Source organism: Cololabis saira, chromosome 14 (genome assembly GCF_033807715.1).
Source record: "Cololabis saira isolate AMF1-May2022 chromosome 14, fColSai1.1, whole genome shotgun sequence".
Lineage (NCBI taxonomy): Eukaryota > Metazoa > Chordata > Actinopteri > Beloniformes > Belonidae > Cololabis > Cololabis saira.
The window spans coordinates 40,397,056-40,417,058 of NC_084600.1; the positions used below are offsets into that span (position 1 = coordinate 40,397,056).

The following is a 20,003-nucleotide window of genomic DNA, read 5'->3' on the forward strand; positions in this document are numbered from 1 at the left end:
AAAATCTACCGATTCCTGTGAAATTACTCAAGTTTTGTTTAAAAAAAAATAATATAGGCATAAATATTTTAATTCAAAAAAAGCAAGTGTGTCTCTCTTTTTTCCCTCATTTGAGGCTTTGGCTCAGAATTGTGATGTTTAAACATTAAAGGCTTTTAAGATAATTGGTGTTCTAATGTCTTTTCCATCAACGACAATATTAAAAATTATAAAAAATAATAAATAGATGTAATAGATGTGTTGTTGTAAAACTGGGCCCTTTGAAATTACCTTTTATTTGTGGCGTCTAAGCCGGCTGAGCCTAAAGGACCGTCCACACCAAGAACAGAAGAACAAGACAGAGAACTTCCATCAAATCACTTTCTTCTCATTATTCATATTATTTATTTTGAGAATAATTTAATGCTGAGTTTATGGATTCTGGAATTCTCAATTTATATTGTATTTGGTCACAAATTACACAAAAAAAAAGGGACTACATTTACCAACGATACCCTGCCGCGCGATCTTTGGTGCTAATTATGGAGCCAAATCAAGGCCAAAAGTTTTGCTAATTTGAAAATAAAATTGTAATTGAAAAACTAAGATTTGAACCTGAAAATTCAAGTTTTGATCATGAACTTATTTTTTTAGTTTCAATTTTTTTTTTCAGTATCACATCTTTTTTCAGGTTCAGATCTTTTTCAGTTTCAGACTTTTGGCCCTGATCTGGCGTAGGGGGCGTGGAATCATGAAACTGAACTGAAATAAAAAGATATGAAACTAAAAAAAAATAAATTGAAACTGTATAAAAATAAGTTCATGATCAAAACTTGAATTTTCAGGTTCAAATCTTAGTTTTTCAATTACAATTTTATTTTCAAATTAGCTAAACTTTTGGCCTTGATTTGGCTCCATACTAATAGAGTTTATTCTGATATTAACAAAAAACCGACTTCGGCTCGTACAGAAATGTGGATAAAACCTTTCCTCTTGCCGTGGACGGACCTTAACTTTTTCAGAGAGCTGTTATTTCCTCTCTTTTTTACATCAACCACCTGTGGTGGTCAACCTGTCAATTCTTCTGCTCTTTTACATTAATCTGTAACATTCAACAGTTCAATTATCTTTCCAACATCATGATTAAAAAAAAATCTGAACAGATATTTTATCAATAAATACTCGAGACTCCAGTGGGAATCCCGAGCACAGAGTAAGAAATCTGTCAACGTTCTTTCCTCTGCTACAAGCACACACTTAGGTGCCTGAGGAGTGTCAAAGGTGGGACTTCAAACGCAACAGTCGTACAAACGTTGTCAAAACAGAAACGATAAATAAAACCCTACAAAAGAAGATCTGAATCTGGCCACGTGATCCGTACGATGCGTCGTTCCCGTTGATTTGAGGGGGGTGTGAGTGTGGCGGTAACAAACAAAGCTGCTGTGCTCACGCTCCTCTCGTCTCCGATTCAGTCTCAGCGGCGAGTGCGGTCCCGCGCTCGGCTCCCGTTAGAACGGCAGCTTCTTCAGCTGCTCGAAGGTGATGAAGAACTGAGGAGGACGTTGAGAAAAACCTTTTGATTTAGATCACGATAAGATACGATCAGAAGATTTTGAGAAAAGTTTGTCCTTTTGTTCCTCCTTCCTCTCATTTAACTCTCTATTGTAGCTTAATCTTCCCTCATCTTAATTACTGCAACATTGTTTGGGCTTCGACACATTCAACATACAGGACTGTCTCAGAAAATTAGAATATTGTGATAAAGTTCTTTATTTTCTGTAATGCAATTTAAAAAAAAAATGTCATACATTCTGGATTAATTACAAATAAACTGAAATATTGCAAGCCTTTTATTATTTTAATATTGCTGATTATGACTTACAGTTTAAGATTAAGATTCCCAAAATATTTTAATTTTTTGAGATAGGATATTTGAGTTTTCTTAAGCTGTAAGCCATGATCAGCAATATTAAAATAATAAAAGGCTTGCAATCTTTCAGTTGATTTGTAATGAATCCAGAATGTATGACATTTTTGTTTTTGTAATTGCATTACAGAAAATCACAGTATTCTAATTTTCTGAGACAGTCCTGTACATTAATAAATTATTGATAATTCAAAAAAGGTTTCTCAGAATGATATCACATGCAGACAGATATGAGCCATCTGCTCCCCTTTTCATTAAATATTAATTATTATCCGTCAATAAAATTAACATTTTTCAAACATGTTTATTTATGTTCAAATTAAAAAATTTTATACAAGATCTTCCTTCTTTTCATAATTTCTTTTGTGTTAATTTCCGATATTCTTTCTTATGCTACAAGGCAAAGATGATTTTAATTTACCGTTTTGTAGAACATGTAATCATCAATCTTCCCCCACTTGTGGAATTCACTCAATAAATCTCTTGAATCATCACCATCCTTGCCAATATTCAAAAAACATTTAAAGAACTTTCTTATTGTTTCATCTTTGTAGTGTTTATTATTTAATCTGAGTTACATTTTCTTTTGTGTTTCTTGTTTTTTTACTCCCCCTTGTGTAGCTTTAGTTTTTACATTTATTGTTCAATTTGTCTTGTATTGCTAAATAAATAAACTAAACTAAGCTGCTCGGTAGCCTGACGTAAAACTCTCAAACAAGCAGTTTTAATCATATTTTTAAAACTCAGACATTTCACCTTTTAAGTGCAAATAAAGGTTTACTAATCAAAGCAGCGAACTAATTAAACTAAAATAATTATTGACTTTATGCAGATTTTTATACATTCCTGTAAAGAAAATGTGACACCCGGTGACGGTGAACAGTTTTTGTACTAACTGTAGCCACCCGAGTGCAATAACCTTTGCCTGCTAAATACCTCACGTATTTTTGCACATGTAAATATTATCAATTTTTTTGTGTTTACTATTTTTTCTCTTGTACATTGCTAATTTTTCTACATTTTATATTGCTCTTTTCTTTATTATTTAGCTATTTATCGGTTATTTCTATTTAAATTTTTTGTAGCCTATAAACCGTTGAGCGTGTGTGTGTTTGGCTGCTGCACGACTGAATTTCTCCTCTGGGAGATCAATAAAGTCTTCTATTCTATTCTATTGTCCCTCAGAAAACAAGCTTGTACGTATTGAAAGGATACGATGATGTTCCAAGGTCCCAGTCGCAGCCAGTTGGGCCAGAATCCCTTATAGAGGGCGAAGAATCCCTCGTTCTTCCACGTCTTCATCAGTCCATCCAGGGTGCCTTTGTACATGGGGCTCCCGGACAAAACCCGCTGGTTCATCATCCGCGTCCTGACCACGTCCACAGGGTTGGAGGCCAGCGCGCCCGCCAGGCCGCACGTAAAACTGGAGCTGCGTGCAGATAAAAGCTGTGGTCGGTACCGAGAAGCAGACGCCGCTCTCTCCTGGTAAGAAAAGAACCGAACTTACATGAAATGGGTCAGGATGGTGTCTCCCATGACGCCAGAGCGAAGGAGGTGCTTCTTGGTGATGTCATAGACGGGAAGTTCCACCCCGACTACGATGGCTGCCCGTTGTGCCGTCGGGATGACGCCCTGAGGAAGAGGAGGATGACTTTTAGTTAAGAATTAGTGACTCTGAATTTCTCTCTGTGTTTTATCTTTTGCATTTTCCATGCAATGAACTGGTGAGTCCACCCTTCAATAGGGGTGTAACAATATATCGTGCCATGAAATTTTGCGATACAAAAACGTCACGATACGTGTCGTGGAGGTGACAAACTGTATCACGATATTGGGTTATTAATATTAATCTATTGAGTTGACTAGTAACGCGCATCCGACCAAATATTACTCCGCTCAGAAGAAACTAGTACCGTTTTGCGGTCCCGTTTTGAGCTCTGAACTTTTACTTATGTAAGGTTGGTGTAGAGTTAAGCTTTACCTTATCAAATTAAACCTTTTTCTGGTCGTGAGTAGGATAAACACGGGGACAACTTCTGCTGAGTTCCAGTGTACTTTAATGTCCCTCAACAGCGTAGGATTTCAGAACATCAACACAGCACCTAGTGCCGTACTGTGGCGTATCACTCCGCCCAATCTAAAACACACTAATCACTACAGATAAACTGACTAGTGTCATTATAGTCCCTGATTTACATCACAATATAAAGAATAGATTTATAAAATAATGAACCCTGAATTACCAAAATAACCTTAACAAAAATAAATCTCCTCTTACACTTATAAGGTGAGCAAGAATCAATCTTTTTTATGATGTAAAATTGTATGTATTTATTTACTTTTATTTATTTATTTAATTTTAGTTGTTAAATTTCTGGAAAAGAAAAAAGTCAAATCATACATGAGAGAAACTATTCAGTTTGTGGCTAAATATTTGTACTTGTATGAAACTGAAGATGCATAATGCAAACCTGACATTTACTTTTAGTTCAGTTTGTGGAAAATGGTTGGCCTGGCTTTCTCTTTAAAACTTAAACAGTTATAAAGCATTACAAACTGTAACAATAGGGCAAACGCACAGTATTGTTTTGTATTTTGTGTCTTTCAAATAAAGAAAATTTTTTCCAGTCATATGTTCCTCATTCAAGGTTGTTAAAAAAAAATACTGCTATAATATCGTATCGTTATCGTGACCTCAATATCGTGTATCGTGAGATTAGTGTATCGTTACACCCCTAGTGTTTTATCTTTTGCATTTTCCATGCGATGAACTGGTGACTCCACCCTTCATCAACTGGCTGAGCTTGCAGCCCTCCATAACTCTGAACATGATGGACTGGTTATAGAAAATCGATCACAGACACTTTCACGCAGCTAGTCCCAAATCCTGAACTCACTCTCCACAGCCCCTTGGTGCCCTCCGTCTGGTAGATGTTGACGAAGTTGGACAACATGCTTCCCTGCAGCAGGCTGCCCTGCGCCTGCATTCTGATCTGCAACAAACAAAGACATACAAATATAAAAAAACATGACACAATCTGCTGTGAAGCCACGGGACTGTTTCTAAACCTACTCTGTCCTGATGGTTAGCGTCGGTGGAATCGGCATTGACCTTTTCAGAAGCTGTAGTTCCATTTTTAATGAACAATCATTACACCGCTGCCTGAAATCTATGCTACTTCTACTTGACAGACATGTAGGCGTATTGCTTTTCTTCCAAGGGTGAATTTTCACCCTGGAAGCAATGTTTACCTCTTTGTTTTAATATTTTTATTAGGGGGTAAGGCACAGTAGAACAGGAATAAAAAAAAGATATACAGTCTACCTCCTAGGATGTTTTTTTTTTTTTTTTTTTATTCAAGAACAGAACATTAGACAATTCAACGAAAATAATGACAAATAAATTAAATTTTTAGTAATTAAGTAATAAAGCTACACAGTATAAATAAAGAAAATAGAAAAAAAAAATCCAAAGCAAAACAAAACAAAACAAAAAAAAAAAAAACATAGGGAAAGTAAATAAATAGATAAAAAGGAGGAAGAAAGAGAGAAATGAGAGAAGAGAAGGAGGGGGGATCCGTCAATCAGGAGGCAAGGACTGAAGAGAGTGGAAGAATGTAAGAAAGGGAAGCCACTTATTATAAAATTTGTTACAGCTACCCTTCAGTGAATATCTAATCTTTTCCAGCTTCAGAAAAAACCTGGTATCGTTGAGCCACTGGTTACTAGAAGGAGCCTTAGTTGACTTAGCAATGTTTACTTCTGTCGATCAAGTGTGATAAGTCCTGTTATCTGGTAAACCCAAATGAGTTGATGTGTTCTTACATATAAAATCAAGGATTTGGACTGAATAGTTGGCCAGTAAGTAATTAAAACTACTATTCTTGGCAAGTTAGTAGTCAAACAGGGAAAAAAACAGTAAAACAACAATCTGCATAGGAAATGAACATTTTTTGCAAACTATTAGTGTCCAGTCATGTAATCTGGCACAAAAATGCAGATCTGAGAGCGCCATGAGCCTGAGCTCAGCCTTCAGCAGTCACCTTGAGGACGTCCGTGGGGTTGGCAAGAGACGAGGACAGCACTCCAGACACAACTCCACAGAAGACATTGATGACCATGGTCTCATCTGTCAGAGGAAAAAAGGGACACAAAATAGCATTAATACAAAGGCAGCCAGAAACAACCAACGAAACGCAGAAACAAAGATTAGCCAAGAGTCTAACAGTGAAGCTCCAATTAAGAGACAGAAATTGTCTGGTTTATTTTTAACAGACTGGTTGATCTTGTTTGGGACAAAACATTTTTGTAATTATCTGGCATAATGACTCTGTTAAACTATATTCCCCTAAATTAAAAAGAAACAAACATGTCTTCTTAACACTCAAAGCCAGAAATAAAAATAAAAGAGCTTTGAAATGCTCATACATTGTTGAGCATTGTATGCATTATATCATATTCACTGTTTACATAAGGGGTGCAACGATTAATCGATGTTGTCGACAAAAATGTATAATATACAGGACTGTATATAAAATTAGAATATTGTGATAAAGTCCTTTATTTTCTGTAATGCAAAAATGTCATACATTCTGGATTCATTACAAATCAACTGAAATATTGCAAGCCTTTTATTATTTCAATATTGCTGATCATGGCTTACAGTTTAAGAAAACTCAAATATCCTATCTCAAAAAATTAGAATATTCTGGGAATCTTAATCTTAAACTGTAAACCATAATCAGCAATATTAAAATAATAAAAGGCTTGCAATATTTCAGTTGATTTGTAATGAATCCAGAATATGACATTTTCGTTTTTTTTTATTGCATTACAGAAAATAAAGAACTTTATCACAATATTCTAATTTTCTGAGACAGTCCTTTAAGTAGTCGCCAATGGAGTTAATTGTTGACTATTTTCAGCAAAAAAACAACAAAAAGAGAGGGAAACAAAAACAAAAAACAGAGCCAGTCATCACCCTTTAGTCAATGAATAATCAGAATAGTCGTTAGTTGCAGCCCTACATGCATCCGAATAGGGCTGTATTTTGTTAAAATGGTTCTCAAATACTGTAAGATATGAAGTTTATTAATTTAAGATTCAACAAAAGAAGGAACGGAAATAAAATCAATTTTCATTTCTAGATACCTTAATGTTCATGCAGAGGCATTAAAGGGCTTTATGTAGCAATACCATGTCTGACCAGATGGGGGCATAATGATCTGCCACAGTGACAAAAGAGCCACTGATACAAACTTGTTTTAATTTACTTTAACTATATGTTCATAGCGCTCTCATGCAGCAAGCAGAACCAAACCTGGAGGTGTTCAGACTGCAAGCAAATCCTGAACTGGCCTTGTTTTTAAGTCTATGACGCTGGTCCAGCACTATTGAATAATAATGATTTATTCATTTATTTATACTAAAATGTTTTTATATATATATATATATATATATATACACACACTAAAAAGTAATTTTCAAGAGAGACGTGTTTTACATTTCAAATAATAAAAAATAATTAAGAAATATGCAATGAAGTTCCTCAATATCAAGAGTTACATGGACATCATCACTATGATAGTAAATATAAACAGAAATTCATTTAGAACAGGAGATTATTGACATATTATTCTAATTAATCTAATTACTACAGTATAATTATTATTCACTGCTCTGGCCTTTAGTCCACATAAAGGATTAGGGTTGGGGCTTTGAGATTATTATTGTGACATTACAATAAACGCTTTTGTGACAAAAAAAACAAAAATCATGCCAGAGAATTGCAATCTCAATTTTAAGCAAAAAGAATTGTGATTCTCATTTTTTCCATAATAGTGCAGCCCTAACGTTTAGTTTAAGCAGCAAATGTATCACGGTCGGTCTTTGTACCCAAATCTTTTTATCTTAAACTATCAAAGAGATATTTTTATAAAAGTAAGCTCTGACCCAAACAAGACACAGCTGTTTAACTTTGCCAGAACTATGATTTCTGAGCATACGGTTCTGCAAAAAGAGCCAGAGGATAAAATAAAAAAATAAAAAAACGTACAAATAGTCAAATATTCTAAGCAACTGAAATAATTCGATTTTTTTTTTTGCACATGAATGCTCACAACAGCAGTGACCTACATGGGACGCAAACATGGGTGGAGTTAGATTAAAGGACTTTAACAGTCAATAACTCCAGCCCCCTGGCTCACCGAGCAGATCAAAAATGAACATTAGAGTTATTTGAAACTATTGCAGAGCGACTGTAAATTGTCTGTAATTACAGTAATTAGCAACCAATCAGCAGAGTTTAGAAGCAACCAAGAATTGTGTCTAAAATGGAGAAAAAAAAGAAGGGGAAGGAGACAAGATAAGAGTTTAGAAACAATAGTTACAGCAATCCTTGATCAATTTGACCAACAGTTAGTGTGGCGGTCCTCGCGCCGCTCATTTTATCTGCAGGGGAACAGGCGTTCGATCGCACCACAACCACAGGGCAAACCCAAGCCTGTATCAAAACAAGCATTTAAAACACAGCGGCACAATCGTGGCACGAGGCATGTAGACTGGAGAGGCAATCAATCAGAGAAAAAGTGCTTTGTATTTGGAAAATACTATAAAAGGTGAAAAACTAAAATGTAAAAACTCTCTTCAGATTCTGAACTATTAGGTATATAGTAAATTAAAAAAATATATATATTATATTATATTATATCATAAATATATATTATTATTTTTATTGGTTCTGATCAATTTAAAGATGCTTCGTTATTTGGCTGTCAATCTTTAGTGTGATATAATTTGAATTGAAGAAACAGTAAAGTAAAAGTGTTAATTTCTGAAATTAACATGTTTTTCGTGCATAACATACAGGACTGTCTCAGAAAATTAGAATATTGTGATTTTCTGTAATGCAATTACAAAAATGTCATACATTCTGGGTTAATTACAAATCAACTGAAATATTGCAAGCTTTTTATTATTTTAATATTGCTGATTATGGCTTACAGTTTAAGAAAACTCAAATATCCTATCTCAAAAAATTTGAATATTCTGGGAATCTTTATCTTAAATCTGAAAGGAAACGGTCACGGATGAGGAACGGCTGATCCAGTTAGTTGAAATGAGAAGTTATCTCTATGATTCCTCCTCATTTCACTACAAAAACCTCAATAAAGTGGCAGCTGCTGGAGGGAGGTGGACAGAGAGTGTCCGATTTCACGCAGTGCTACGATAGTCGGACGCTCACATGCAGTCACACGGTTTTATAGTTGTGGGCGTGGTTTGCATTTTGGTTACGTAAATGCGCAAATCTGACTGGTTCGTAGATCAACATCACACTGGACGGCTCATCCGGGCGGCTGTACAGACACTGCAGAATTTAGTTGCTTTCCTCCTTCTCTGAGTTGGCAGGCTGAGAGGAGACCACTATATATATGTTAAAGTAAGAAAAAACCTGTTTTTCTTAATAGGTCCCCTTTAAGGATGGCTAAAATGTTGTTGGCAGATAAGGAAGCAATCAGTCAATAGGGAAATGTCACAAAATGAGGCAGATAAAGAGGTAGCCAAGGAAAAGTGGTCATACATTTCCTGAGAAACAGGAACCAGAAACAGCCTGGCACCAGCCATTTAATGATATATGCAGCACCAACCCTTTGACTGCCAACTGAATTGACTTTATGTGCAGACTGAACATGGACCCACCAGCTGAGCCCCTTCATCTCTTTTGACACATTAAGAAAAGGTTACGTTTGCACTTATTTAATATGAAATGTTTTTCTTAGGCCTGAATGATTCAACGTCTCCTGAATCCAGAGTTTCAAATTATGCAAAATCTATTTAATTATATGCCTATGGTTGCACTTCTTGTTCATGAAATATAAAGTTTATACTTTCTCATTTGTGCACTCTCAAGTGTAAAGCAAAGGAGGAATTTCAGTGTACAAGGAAAGTTGCTTATTGATCGTGTCTGCACCATGACTGATCCCTTCTTACCCGATCAAAACACCGGCTGACGTCAGACTTTTTAATGCAAAGCTTCAGCTTTGATCAATACTAACGACGACAAAATACACCAGTTCACAAGATTCACTAAGATTGATGTACTTGTGGCAGCAAAATTAGACGCGGCTCCTTTTTCCTTTTCAGAAACGCGTTTATCGACTAACGTTTCACATGACGGCAACAAAACTGATCATTTCTATCAATCCTGAATTAAAGTGGGTGTGTTTGCGTGGTGTTGATGTGCTGCTGACTCACAAGGTACAATAATAAAAGACTATACAGGACTGTCTCAGAAAATTAATACATTATTAATACAATTACAAAATCAAAAATGTCATACATTCTGGATTCATTACAAATCAACTGAAATATTGCAAGCCTTTTATTATTTTAATATTGCTGATCATGGCTTACAGCTTAAGAAAACTCAAATATCCTATCTCAAAAAATTAGAATATTCTGGGAATCTTAATCTTAAACTGTAAACAATAATCAGCAATATGAAAATAAAAGGTTTGCAATATTTCAGTTGATTTGTAATGAATCCAGAATGTATGACTTTTTTTTTTTTTTAAATTGCATTACAGAAAATAAAGAACTTTATCACAATATTCAAATTTTCTGAGACAGTCCTGTAAACAATCCTAATTATCTTAAAAGTAGTGATTATTATAAACAGTGATCCAACAAGGCCTACAGGATGGTGATTGCAAAAGATTTTAAATCAGCTTGTTCTCTCATTTTCTTTTTTTTTTTTTAAAGAAGTCCTTTGGCCACATACCCGCTGCCGTAAAACTGTAATAACTCATCTTGTACCTCGGTATCCCATCGGTGCAGACTGCAGCTAGAGACTAAATGCTGATTAAAAAAAACCCATCTCACTGCACTCAAAGCCAGATGTCAGCAAGAGTTATCAAGTTTCCCGAGCAGCAGAAAATGAGCATTTTTCCTCCACTTTCCTATTTCTGTCTCTTTTTCTCCAACCCTTTGTTCCCAGAAGCAAAATTATCGCAGGCAGATTAACATGCTGATTGTGCTTCAGGATGCAGTTTAAGATAAAGGGTAAAGATAAATAAAATCCAGCTTTTCTTTGATGGGAAAGTTATTCAACAGAAATAACTATATAACATAAATGTTCCAGCACCGATATCAGCAGGGTTTAACTGCATTCTGCACTATTCTGCAGTGATCCCATTTGGTACGACATGACAACCTGAGCTCTGATGGTTCATAAAGTTAAGTGCAATTAGCTTCTGTGACGCTATTGATTTCTAGACAGAAAGCCTCTGGTGAATAGTCCGAATTCATCTCAGCTGTAGTAAGATATCATTTTTCATGATACAAGAAACTTACACCAATCAGTCAATTTGTATCTGAAATAGCCCAAGAGAAATATAGAAGAGGCCATATGGTATTTGTGCTGTTTGAAATAAGAAAAATATGTTGAAAAAGAATCTCAGAATGAGAATAATGATCGTGAAACTAGTAAACATTTCAATATTTCACCTGACATAAAGCAAAGTGAGAAAAATATAATGGGAAAGATTTACTCAAATACTAAGAGTTTATAGATCATTATAGAGATTACATAACGGTTGACTTTTTCTTTTTAATCATTACTACTATGATAGTTACTATCATTACCAATTAACTTAATTAAAAACTATATATATAAAAAAAAAAAAACTACTGGTATATACAGGACTGTCTCAGAAAATTTGAATATTGTGATTTTCTGTAATGCAATTACAAAAACAAAAATGTCATACATTCTGGATTCATTACAAATCAACTGAAATATTGCAAGCCTTTTATTATTTCAATATTATTATTTAAAAATATCCTATCTCAAAAAATTTGAATATTCTGGGAATCTTATTTAATCTAATCAGCAATATTAAAATAAAAGGCTTGAAATATTTCAGTTGATTTGTAATGAATCCAGAATGTATGACGTTTTTTTTTTTTTTTTTTTTTTTTTTTTTTTTTTAAATTGCATTACAGAAAATAAAAGAACTTTATCACAATATTCAAATTTTCTGAGACAGTCCTGTATATGTCACCATTTTACAGCAGACACTGAAGTGCTGTCGTAAAACTCAACAGTATCCAAATATATTTATTGATTTATCAATAGGCCAAAATGTACAGTTTAGAAAAGATCTTGTAAGTAAGTGTTTAGAAAGTGCTCTGCTCTGAACATTCAGCTCTCTAGAGTTGTTGTTTGTGCGAGACCCAGTACTTTTTAAAGGTTTTTGGTTGCCGTTTCTAAAGAGTTGAACTAGCTGATCCCCCGCTGAAAAACCATTCCCGTTTCCACCGTGGTGCCCCCTCTAACCCACCCATGATGGTGGACAAGAAACACAATTTCTTTAATCAGTAGTTGGAGGATGGGACATCATGAAAGATGATATCATGCAAAGTCACAAACCTCTAATCCTCAAGTTAGTTACACAAGATTTACCAATAACAAAACACAAAATGTAATAGTTAACCTGTAATCCTACAAAGTGAAGTCTCATTGGTGCAGCTGCAGGCGCATGATGATCAGTAATTAATTCACTAAACGCACTAAAATAGCCTACATTTGAACATATGAACACCCAACAGTGAGGTGACAATCAGCGGCTTAGACTGCCTGAACCAAGCTCAACAAGTCAAGAGCAGTGCCCAACTGTAGACCAGTTAAAAATACTTAAAAACAATTAAAAACCAGCACCCGTCTCAAACCGTCAGCAAGGAAACTTCTAAAATGTGCAGATTTTTTTATCAGGGATCTGCTGCGTTTGTCAAAGCAACGGCACTGGTGGATGCTGAGAATCACGAGCCCAGTCAGCTGCCAAGTTGTGTTTAAGTTGAAGGAGGTCAGTTGGAGAAGGAAGGGAAGGTTCACCAAGACCCTGGGAGAAAACTACTGAAAACACAATGAATAAGAGCCACGAACTACAGACAAGCATGATGAGACAGGGCTATAAAAGCAGAAGCAGCACGATGGAAGCGAGCAAGAAAGTGGTGAGACGATGTACAGGACTGTCTCAGAAAATTAGAATATTGTGATAAAGTTCTTTATTTTCTGTAATGCAATTAAAAAAAAAACTAAAATGTCATACGTTCAGGATTAATTACAAATCAACTGAAATATTGCAAGCCTTCTATTATTTTAATATTGCTGATTATGGCTTACAGTTTAAGATTAAGATTCCCAGAATATTCTATTTTTTTGAGATAGGATATTTGAGTTTTCTTAAACTGTAAGCCATGATCAGTAATATAATAATAAAATAATAAAAGGCTTGCAATATTTCAGTTGATTTGTAATGAATCCAGAATGTATGACATTTTTGTTTTTGTAATTGCATTACAGAAAATCACAATATTCTAATTAGGGCTGGGCGATTTTGGACAAAAATAAACTCCCGATTTTTTTCTCTGAAAACCCGATTTTCGATTTCGATTTTTTTGGTAAAACTACAAAAGACAATGGAATAAATTGTTTCAAATATTTTATCTTAGGGGCACGGTGGCGCAGCTGGTAGTGCAGCGGTCTCACAGCAAGAAGGTCCTGGGTTCGATTCCCGCCGGGGGACGCTGTGGGTGCTGAAGTGCGTGTTAGTTCCCCCATGACTTCAGTGCCCACACCCTGGGTGGGGTTGGCGAAAGGATCTTTCTGTGTGGAGTTTGCATGTTCTCCCCGTGTTCCCTTGGGTAGCTAATGGGAGCTGCCTTCACAAAAACATGCACACAGTCCTGGGCTATACATGCCCCCTCTGGCCAACCGGGGCCCCAGATGGGGTGGGGAGGATCCGGCCGGAATAACGTGATCCTTCCACGCGCTACGTCCGGCCGGAGAAACCCAACCCTGTCTGGTGAAAAGATGCGGCCTGCTCACTCCTCAGGTTAAGAAGGAGACCTGAGCTCAGTACAGGGCCCTCCCGGGGTTGGTAGAGGATGGCAATGCCCAGGACTGTCACTTAGGTAGGAGCACGGGGTGGTAAAAATGGGAAAAAACCGGGATAAAAGGAAAAACAAATATTTTATCTTTATTTTTAAAGAAAAATAGCAAACAAATTTCCCTATTGGGAATTACGTGCAATTGAAAGATACTGTAAATCCTCCTTGAGTTTAGTAAAGTGACAACATTTACAATTTTCTTGACCAAACAAAGATGACTAGACGAGCTCTGTCTGTAATGCAGCCAGCTGCAAAAAAGGAAAATCGATTTTCTGATTTTCGTTTTTTTAACATCGTCTTGATTAATAAATCCGATTTAGATTTAAAAATCGATTAATCGCACAGCCCTAATTCTAATTTTCTGAGACAGTCCTGTACAAGGAAACTGAATCCACCCTATCCTGGACAAAGATAGAGCCCTGATGCTGAACTGTAAAATCCTCCCTCTACCTTGGAACGGCCTCATTCAGTCCTACTTGGCTGCACAGAAAGGTCAGGCCAGATATTTGCAGCTGGGCTACAATGGATCGACTCTGTTAGGAACTGGAATTGACAATGGTAAAGGAAATGAGCTGACTCGGCCTAAACACGCTCAGATTTGGCTCAACAGTGGGAAAGCGGCTCCGGTAGGTTAACAAGGACTTTGGTTGGTTTTAAGCTTCTCATAATTTACATCTCAACTGCACGTTGCAGGTGACTGAATCAGATAAAACCAATCAGAGCCAAAAATTACACAGCTGGTTCTCTGGGAACACTGTGTTTTTTCCAGACTTACTTGTTTTAGTAGAAAATGTTTTCAAGATGTCGGCTTTCTGTTGTCAACCATTACCTTCTTGAATTTTAGTTTTCACCAGAGGTGGGTAGAGTAGCCAAAATTTGTACTCAGGTAAAAGTACTGTTACTTCAGAATAATATGACTCAAGTAGAAGTAAAAAGTAGTCATCCAAATAATTACTTGAGTAAAAGTAAAAAAGTACTTGGTGAAAAAACTACTCAAGTACTGAGTAACTGTTGAGTAACATCTGATTATTTTTTTTTAACACAACCATTCAAAACAGACAAAAGTTCAAAAAATCATCTTCAGGCAAATTAAATCAATAAAATAATAAAATTAATAAAACATAGCTTAAATTAAAACAATCTTAAAGTAAATTCAAGTACTTTCAAAAATAAAATAACAGAATAAAAAAAGAAATTAAGCACAAGTAGCAAAAAATTTCAAGCCTTTGTACTTTTCTTTTTTAACCAGGCAGAACTAGAACAAGACCATGAACTCATAGAAACTCTGTGTGTGTTTGAGTCTGTGTAAATGTGACAAAACATGCAAAAACAAAATTTTTTCCCAAAGAATCACCCAGTGATGTCATGAGATTGACGCATACAAGGAGGGGATAAAGAAAAGTAACAGCTCAACGTAGCCTAATGTAGCGGAGTAAGAGTAACAGTTTCTTCTTCACAAATCTACTCAAGTAAAAGTAAAAAGTATAGTGATTCAAAACTACTCCTAAAAGTACAACATTTCCCAAAACCTACTCAAGTAAATGTAACAGAGTAAATGTAACTCGCTACTACACACCTCTGGTTTTCACACAGTACCTATTTGAAACCTGTGAATCTAAAACGGCTCGTCTCCTGTACAGAATAGGAACAACTTTGATAAAAGACTTAAGGAGAGAAGCAGAGGGCAGAATATCAGGTTAACAGTGATACTCACCTTCTGGGTGAGTGACAAAGAACCTCTTCAGAGAATTGTACGTTCCTATCTTGATTGTCCCATAAGATGCTTGTCTCAGTAAAGCGGGGGAAATCCTGTTCAGAAAAGTCAAATAAAGAAAATTACTGAAAAGAGAACATTTTAACATATTTAATACATTACTTCAAATAAAGGCTGGGCCTGTTTTAATGGCTGGGTGCAATGTGGATACAAAGAAATGAAGGTCACCTCCCATTATTGAGAAGAGGAGGCAAGGAATGCGATTCTATTTGCTGTGCTTGCCAAGTAAGAACATGTTTTATTTTAAACGATGTTTTATTCAAATATGTTAATGACTTAATCATTCAGTTTTTTCTTTTTGGAAGCATTTGTCAGAGTAACATTATAATCCTACAATGGTGGAATGATAAATCAGTTACGTTTGCTGTAAAATATGCACAAAATGTGCATTTTCACAATAAAAGCTCTGCAGACAAGTTTCCATTCACATAAATTCAGTCCGGATTTTAATTTGATGCAGTGCAGAAAGCGCTGGTTGTATTGACTGGATGATCCGTATTTAGTATCAGGGATGGATAGTCCAACTTGAAACTAAACATACACAGTAACAACATTCACGAAATGTCATTAAAATCAGCCAGCTCATGGATATGTTTAATTTTCAAACAAACAATCAATGCATTTTGTCGATATTGGGACTGGTGTCAATCTGTGTATTCCTTTTTTACATAGATCATATCACAAAAGTGTGGTACCATGTAATCAAAGGATATGACAGAATAAATGCAAATTTTTCGAGCCCAAAAGAGGCGCGGACAGCTTGGACTGTTTTGAACTAAATTAAAAGGCCTATAGCACTCAAATTTCAGATAAATTATTTTCCCAACTTAAGAGGTCAACCCAATTTTAAACAAGAAAAACTAATGAGCAACACAAACTTTGTCTGATTTGACAAAAAAAACAAACGAACAAGAAAAAACAAGAATGAATGTGAGCAAATCTCTGTTATAGATACAGAATGTGATAAAGACATTTTCATACCCAGAATAAAGCGCCTTAATACCCTCCTCTTTGCCGATCTTAAAGAGGGCGTGGAACATGCCTCTGTAGCGTACCTCTGTGTACTGGGACTGACCCTGGACCTGCAGCCGGGTCTTTGTCAGGTCTATAGGAAATGTGCCTGGAGATGAAAAATAATCGGTTTACAGTCCAGAGGTGACACATTTTCCAGGCGTACTAAATCTTGCGACACTCACAAAAAAGGCCATTCAAATAAAGATGAGATTTATAAAACAAAAATGAAATTTTGTAAGAAATACCAACATCAATACAGAAAAACAAATAAAACACCTTCACTTTGAAGTTTGAACAACTGAACTTAGCCAATGAGAGGATATGTTTCAGATACATTGTTGAAATCTGAAACCTTCCACTGTGACTCAGAAACACACTGATAACATCGGAGAGATGCAAACTGGGGCCAACTGCCACACGACATTATCTACCAAAAAAAAGCTGATTCAATTCTGACTTAGTGAGGTGTGCTCACCTAAATTTGCAGAATAATTCATGAAATTTAGCATCAAATACCTTAGATTTCTTTTTCTCATGTTTCTTTATTGGGTAGTCGATGTAATGCATATTACACAATAAACATTTTTAAGTATACTTAACATAGCAAACCCCCCAAAACACACACACTATAAAATACATAGTTATAAACAAGGCCCAAAGTAAGTACCAATTACCAATCAAACTCTGACTGAAAACAATAGGAAAAATAAAGTAATAAAATAAAATACAGGACACACAAAACACAACAAAAATAATAAAATAAAATATGAAAAGAAATAAATAGAAAATAATAAAAAATAAAATAAAACAGACATAAGAGGAACCCTAAATAAAATATAAAATAGAAATGGTTAGCAATATCATACTTCCCTATACAGGACAAACACATGGGAAAAACACCTAATCTTTTAAGTGATGTGTGTTATCAGGTGTAATGGCATTTTTAGGTTAGAAATAAGAACATTTCTTGGTAAGATCCTTAGTTTTTTGAGTGAAGGCAGTGAATTTGGTCGACTGGTGTAAGTTCAGGGTTTTTAAATGCACAGCCATGAACCTACTGTATTATATAATTTAGTCTTAGTAATGTCAATTAATATCTAACATCTTATGTATATTTATAATTGCTATTTAACTAAACAAAAATATGTTTTATCCGATTACTCGATTAGTCGATGGAATTTTCGGTAGAATACTCGATAACTAAAATATTCGATAGCTGCAGCCCTACAGGACTGTCTCAGAAAATTAGAATATTGTGATAAAGTTCTTTATTTTCTGTAATGCAATTAAAAAAAACAAAAATGTCATACATTCTGGATTCATTACAAATCAACTGAAATATTGCAAGCCTTTTATTATTTTAATATTGCTGATTATGGCAGTTGATTTGTAACGAATCCAGAATGTATGACATTTTTGCATTACAGAAAATAAAGGACTTAATCACAATATTCTAATTTTCTGAGACAGTCCTGTATGTTATGCACGAAAAACATGTTAATTTCAGAAATTAACACTTTTACTTTACTGTTTCTTCAATTCAAATTCTGTGACACTAAAGATTGACAGCCAAATAACAAAGTATCTTTGTAATGAATCCAGAATGTATGACATTTTTGTTTTTGTAATTGCATTACAGAAAATCACAATATTCTAATTTTCTGAGACAGTCCTGTAATTAAATTAAATTAATGTACCTTAGATTTCTAATTAGATGCATGGATCAGTACCTCCAGAGTGGCCACCACCAGACAATAATGCTGCATTTTTTCATATGGCTGCACATTTCTGGCATTTCTGACATTACAGTTTTTGCATAAAGCACTTGCTACTACACAGAAATATCAGCACACAACATGCTTCAGTAATACGCATGCCAGTCAGTGCAATCTGGTGCATCACGTACCGAATTCTGCGACAATCGAGGCCATCCCTCCGTAGATGAACGGTTTCCAGTTCAGGCTGGCCATCTCCTCCTCTGCAGCCGCAGCCTCTACCTGCTGCAGCCCCGCTAGAAACAGGATCAGACCAAGACACAGGTCAACGCAGTTCTGCAGCCTCTGACAATACCGCATGTCGACAGCCATTGAGATTCTAATGATGCTACAGATCGGCCAGGCGCCCTCAGCATCAGCATCCCAGCAGTACTGCGCCGGAAAGAGACGCCGTCTCCAGCTGAACACTGAGAGGCGAGGCGTCAAATGCGTTGACGGGTTTCTATTGGCCGCCGGGTGTGTCAATCAAACGTCTGAGCGCGCTCATTCGCTGAGAGGGCAGACAGTGGGCGGGCGCTCGGTGTGTCAATCAAACGTCGGAGCGCGCTCATTGGCTGAGAGGGAAAACGGGGGGCGGGCGATCGGTTTGTCAATCAAACGTCTGAGCGCGTTGATTGGCTAAGAGGGCAGACGGTGGGCGGGCGCTCGGTGTGTCAATCAAACGTCTGAGCGCGTTCATTGGCTAAGAGGGCAGACGGTGGGCGGGGCCTCGGTAATAGCAACAGTATCACGGGATAAGTTATTTATCAGTAATGCCGGCGATTTAAACAAGAAAAAAAAGTCAGCTTTATAAACAAAATGAGTATCAATGCACTTTTCAATTATAGTTTAATTAAACGAAAAGCATGCGTGTTGAATTGCTTTTATCATAGAAATATCCGTCCTTCAAGAGGAAGCAGATGGCGCCGCATGGCTAACTACTCAACTATCAGCCTCGGCAATTATTTAATTATTGTCACATTTAGCAGGAAAGTAGACCTACCTGGGGTGTAAAAGAAAAGCTGGGACCGGCTATTTTATCTTGCGTTGACTCGGTGCATTATCATGCATTTGCTTTGATAAACTTTGAGCCGGAAACTTCTGGTCGGTGTTAGCTTCCCATTTCAGCTCTCATTAACTTCCGTCAAGAGGAACTACAACTACACGACTTCCGGTTACGCCTTCAAAATAAAACACCCCCTTTTCATTAACTGTCGGTAAACAAGGTCATATCGGTCATTATTGTTGAATAAATAAATGATTTAATGTGGAAAAATATCTAACACTGTGTTTTTTCCACGGGAAGAAGCATATACAGTGGAAATAATTCATACTAGATTGATGGAGGGATGGATGAATGATAGATGATGGATGATGGATGGATGGATGGATGATGGATGGATGGATGGATGATGGATGGATGGATGGATGGATGGATGGATGAATGATGGATGATGGATGGATGGATGGATGGATGGATGGATGATGGATGATGGATGGATAGATGGATGCATGGATGGATGGATGGATGGATAGATGGATGCATGGATGGATGGATGGATGAATGATGGATGATGGATGGATGGATGGATGGATGGATGGATGA

At 36.2% G+C, this 20,003-nt stretch overlaps 1 protein-coding gene across 2 annotated transcripts; it reads right to left on the reverse strand.

Annotated features, from left to right (window-relative positions):
* Positions 1 to 882: 882 nt before the first annotated feature.
* LOC133459315 (brain mitochondrial carrier protein 1-like) lies at positions 883 to 19,541 on the reverse strand. Of its 2 annotated transcripts, XM_061739199.1 has the most exons (9): positions 19,401 to 19,541; positions 18,550 to 18,654; positions 16,611 to 16,749; positions 15,570 to 15,664; positions 5,950 to 6,035; positions 4,804 to 4,899; positions 3,414 to 3,538; positions 3,122 to 3,335; positions 883 to 1,529 (listed from the first exon to the last, which is right to left on the reverse strand). In XM_061739199.1, the coding sequence occupies exons 2-9, from the start codon at positions 18,611 to 18,613 to the stop codon at positions 1,488 to 1,490; spliced, it is 861 nt and encodes a 286-aa protein (XP_061595183.1). In that variant the 5' UTR covers positions 18,614 to 18,654; positions 19,401 to 19,541; the 3' UTR covers positions 883 to 1,487. The 2 variants fall into 2 exon arrangements, with proteins under 2 accessions (XP_061595183.1, XP_061595182.1); XM_061739198.1 differs by lacking the exon at positions 19,401 to 19,541 and having other exon boundaries at positions 18,550 to 18,671.
* Between the last annotated feature and the right edge of the window lie 462 nt (positions 19,542 to 20,003).

Excerpts from the sequence above, each read along its gene's own strand:
- LOC133459315 (XM_061739199.1), bottom strand. The coding sequence starts at position 18,613 with ATGGCCAGCCTGAACTGGAAACCGTTCATCTACGGAGGGATGGCCTCG. Across the intron at positions 3,336-3,413 it reads ACCATCCTGACCCATTTCAT|CTCCAGTTTTACGTGCGGCC; the intron begins GTAAGTTCGGTT and ends ATCTGCACGCAG. Across the intron at positions 1,530-3,121 it reads TGGGACCTTGGAACATCATC|TTCTTCATCACCTTCGAGCA; the intron begins GTATCCTTTCAA and ends CGTCCTCCTCAG.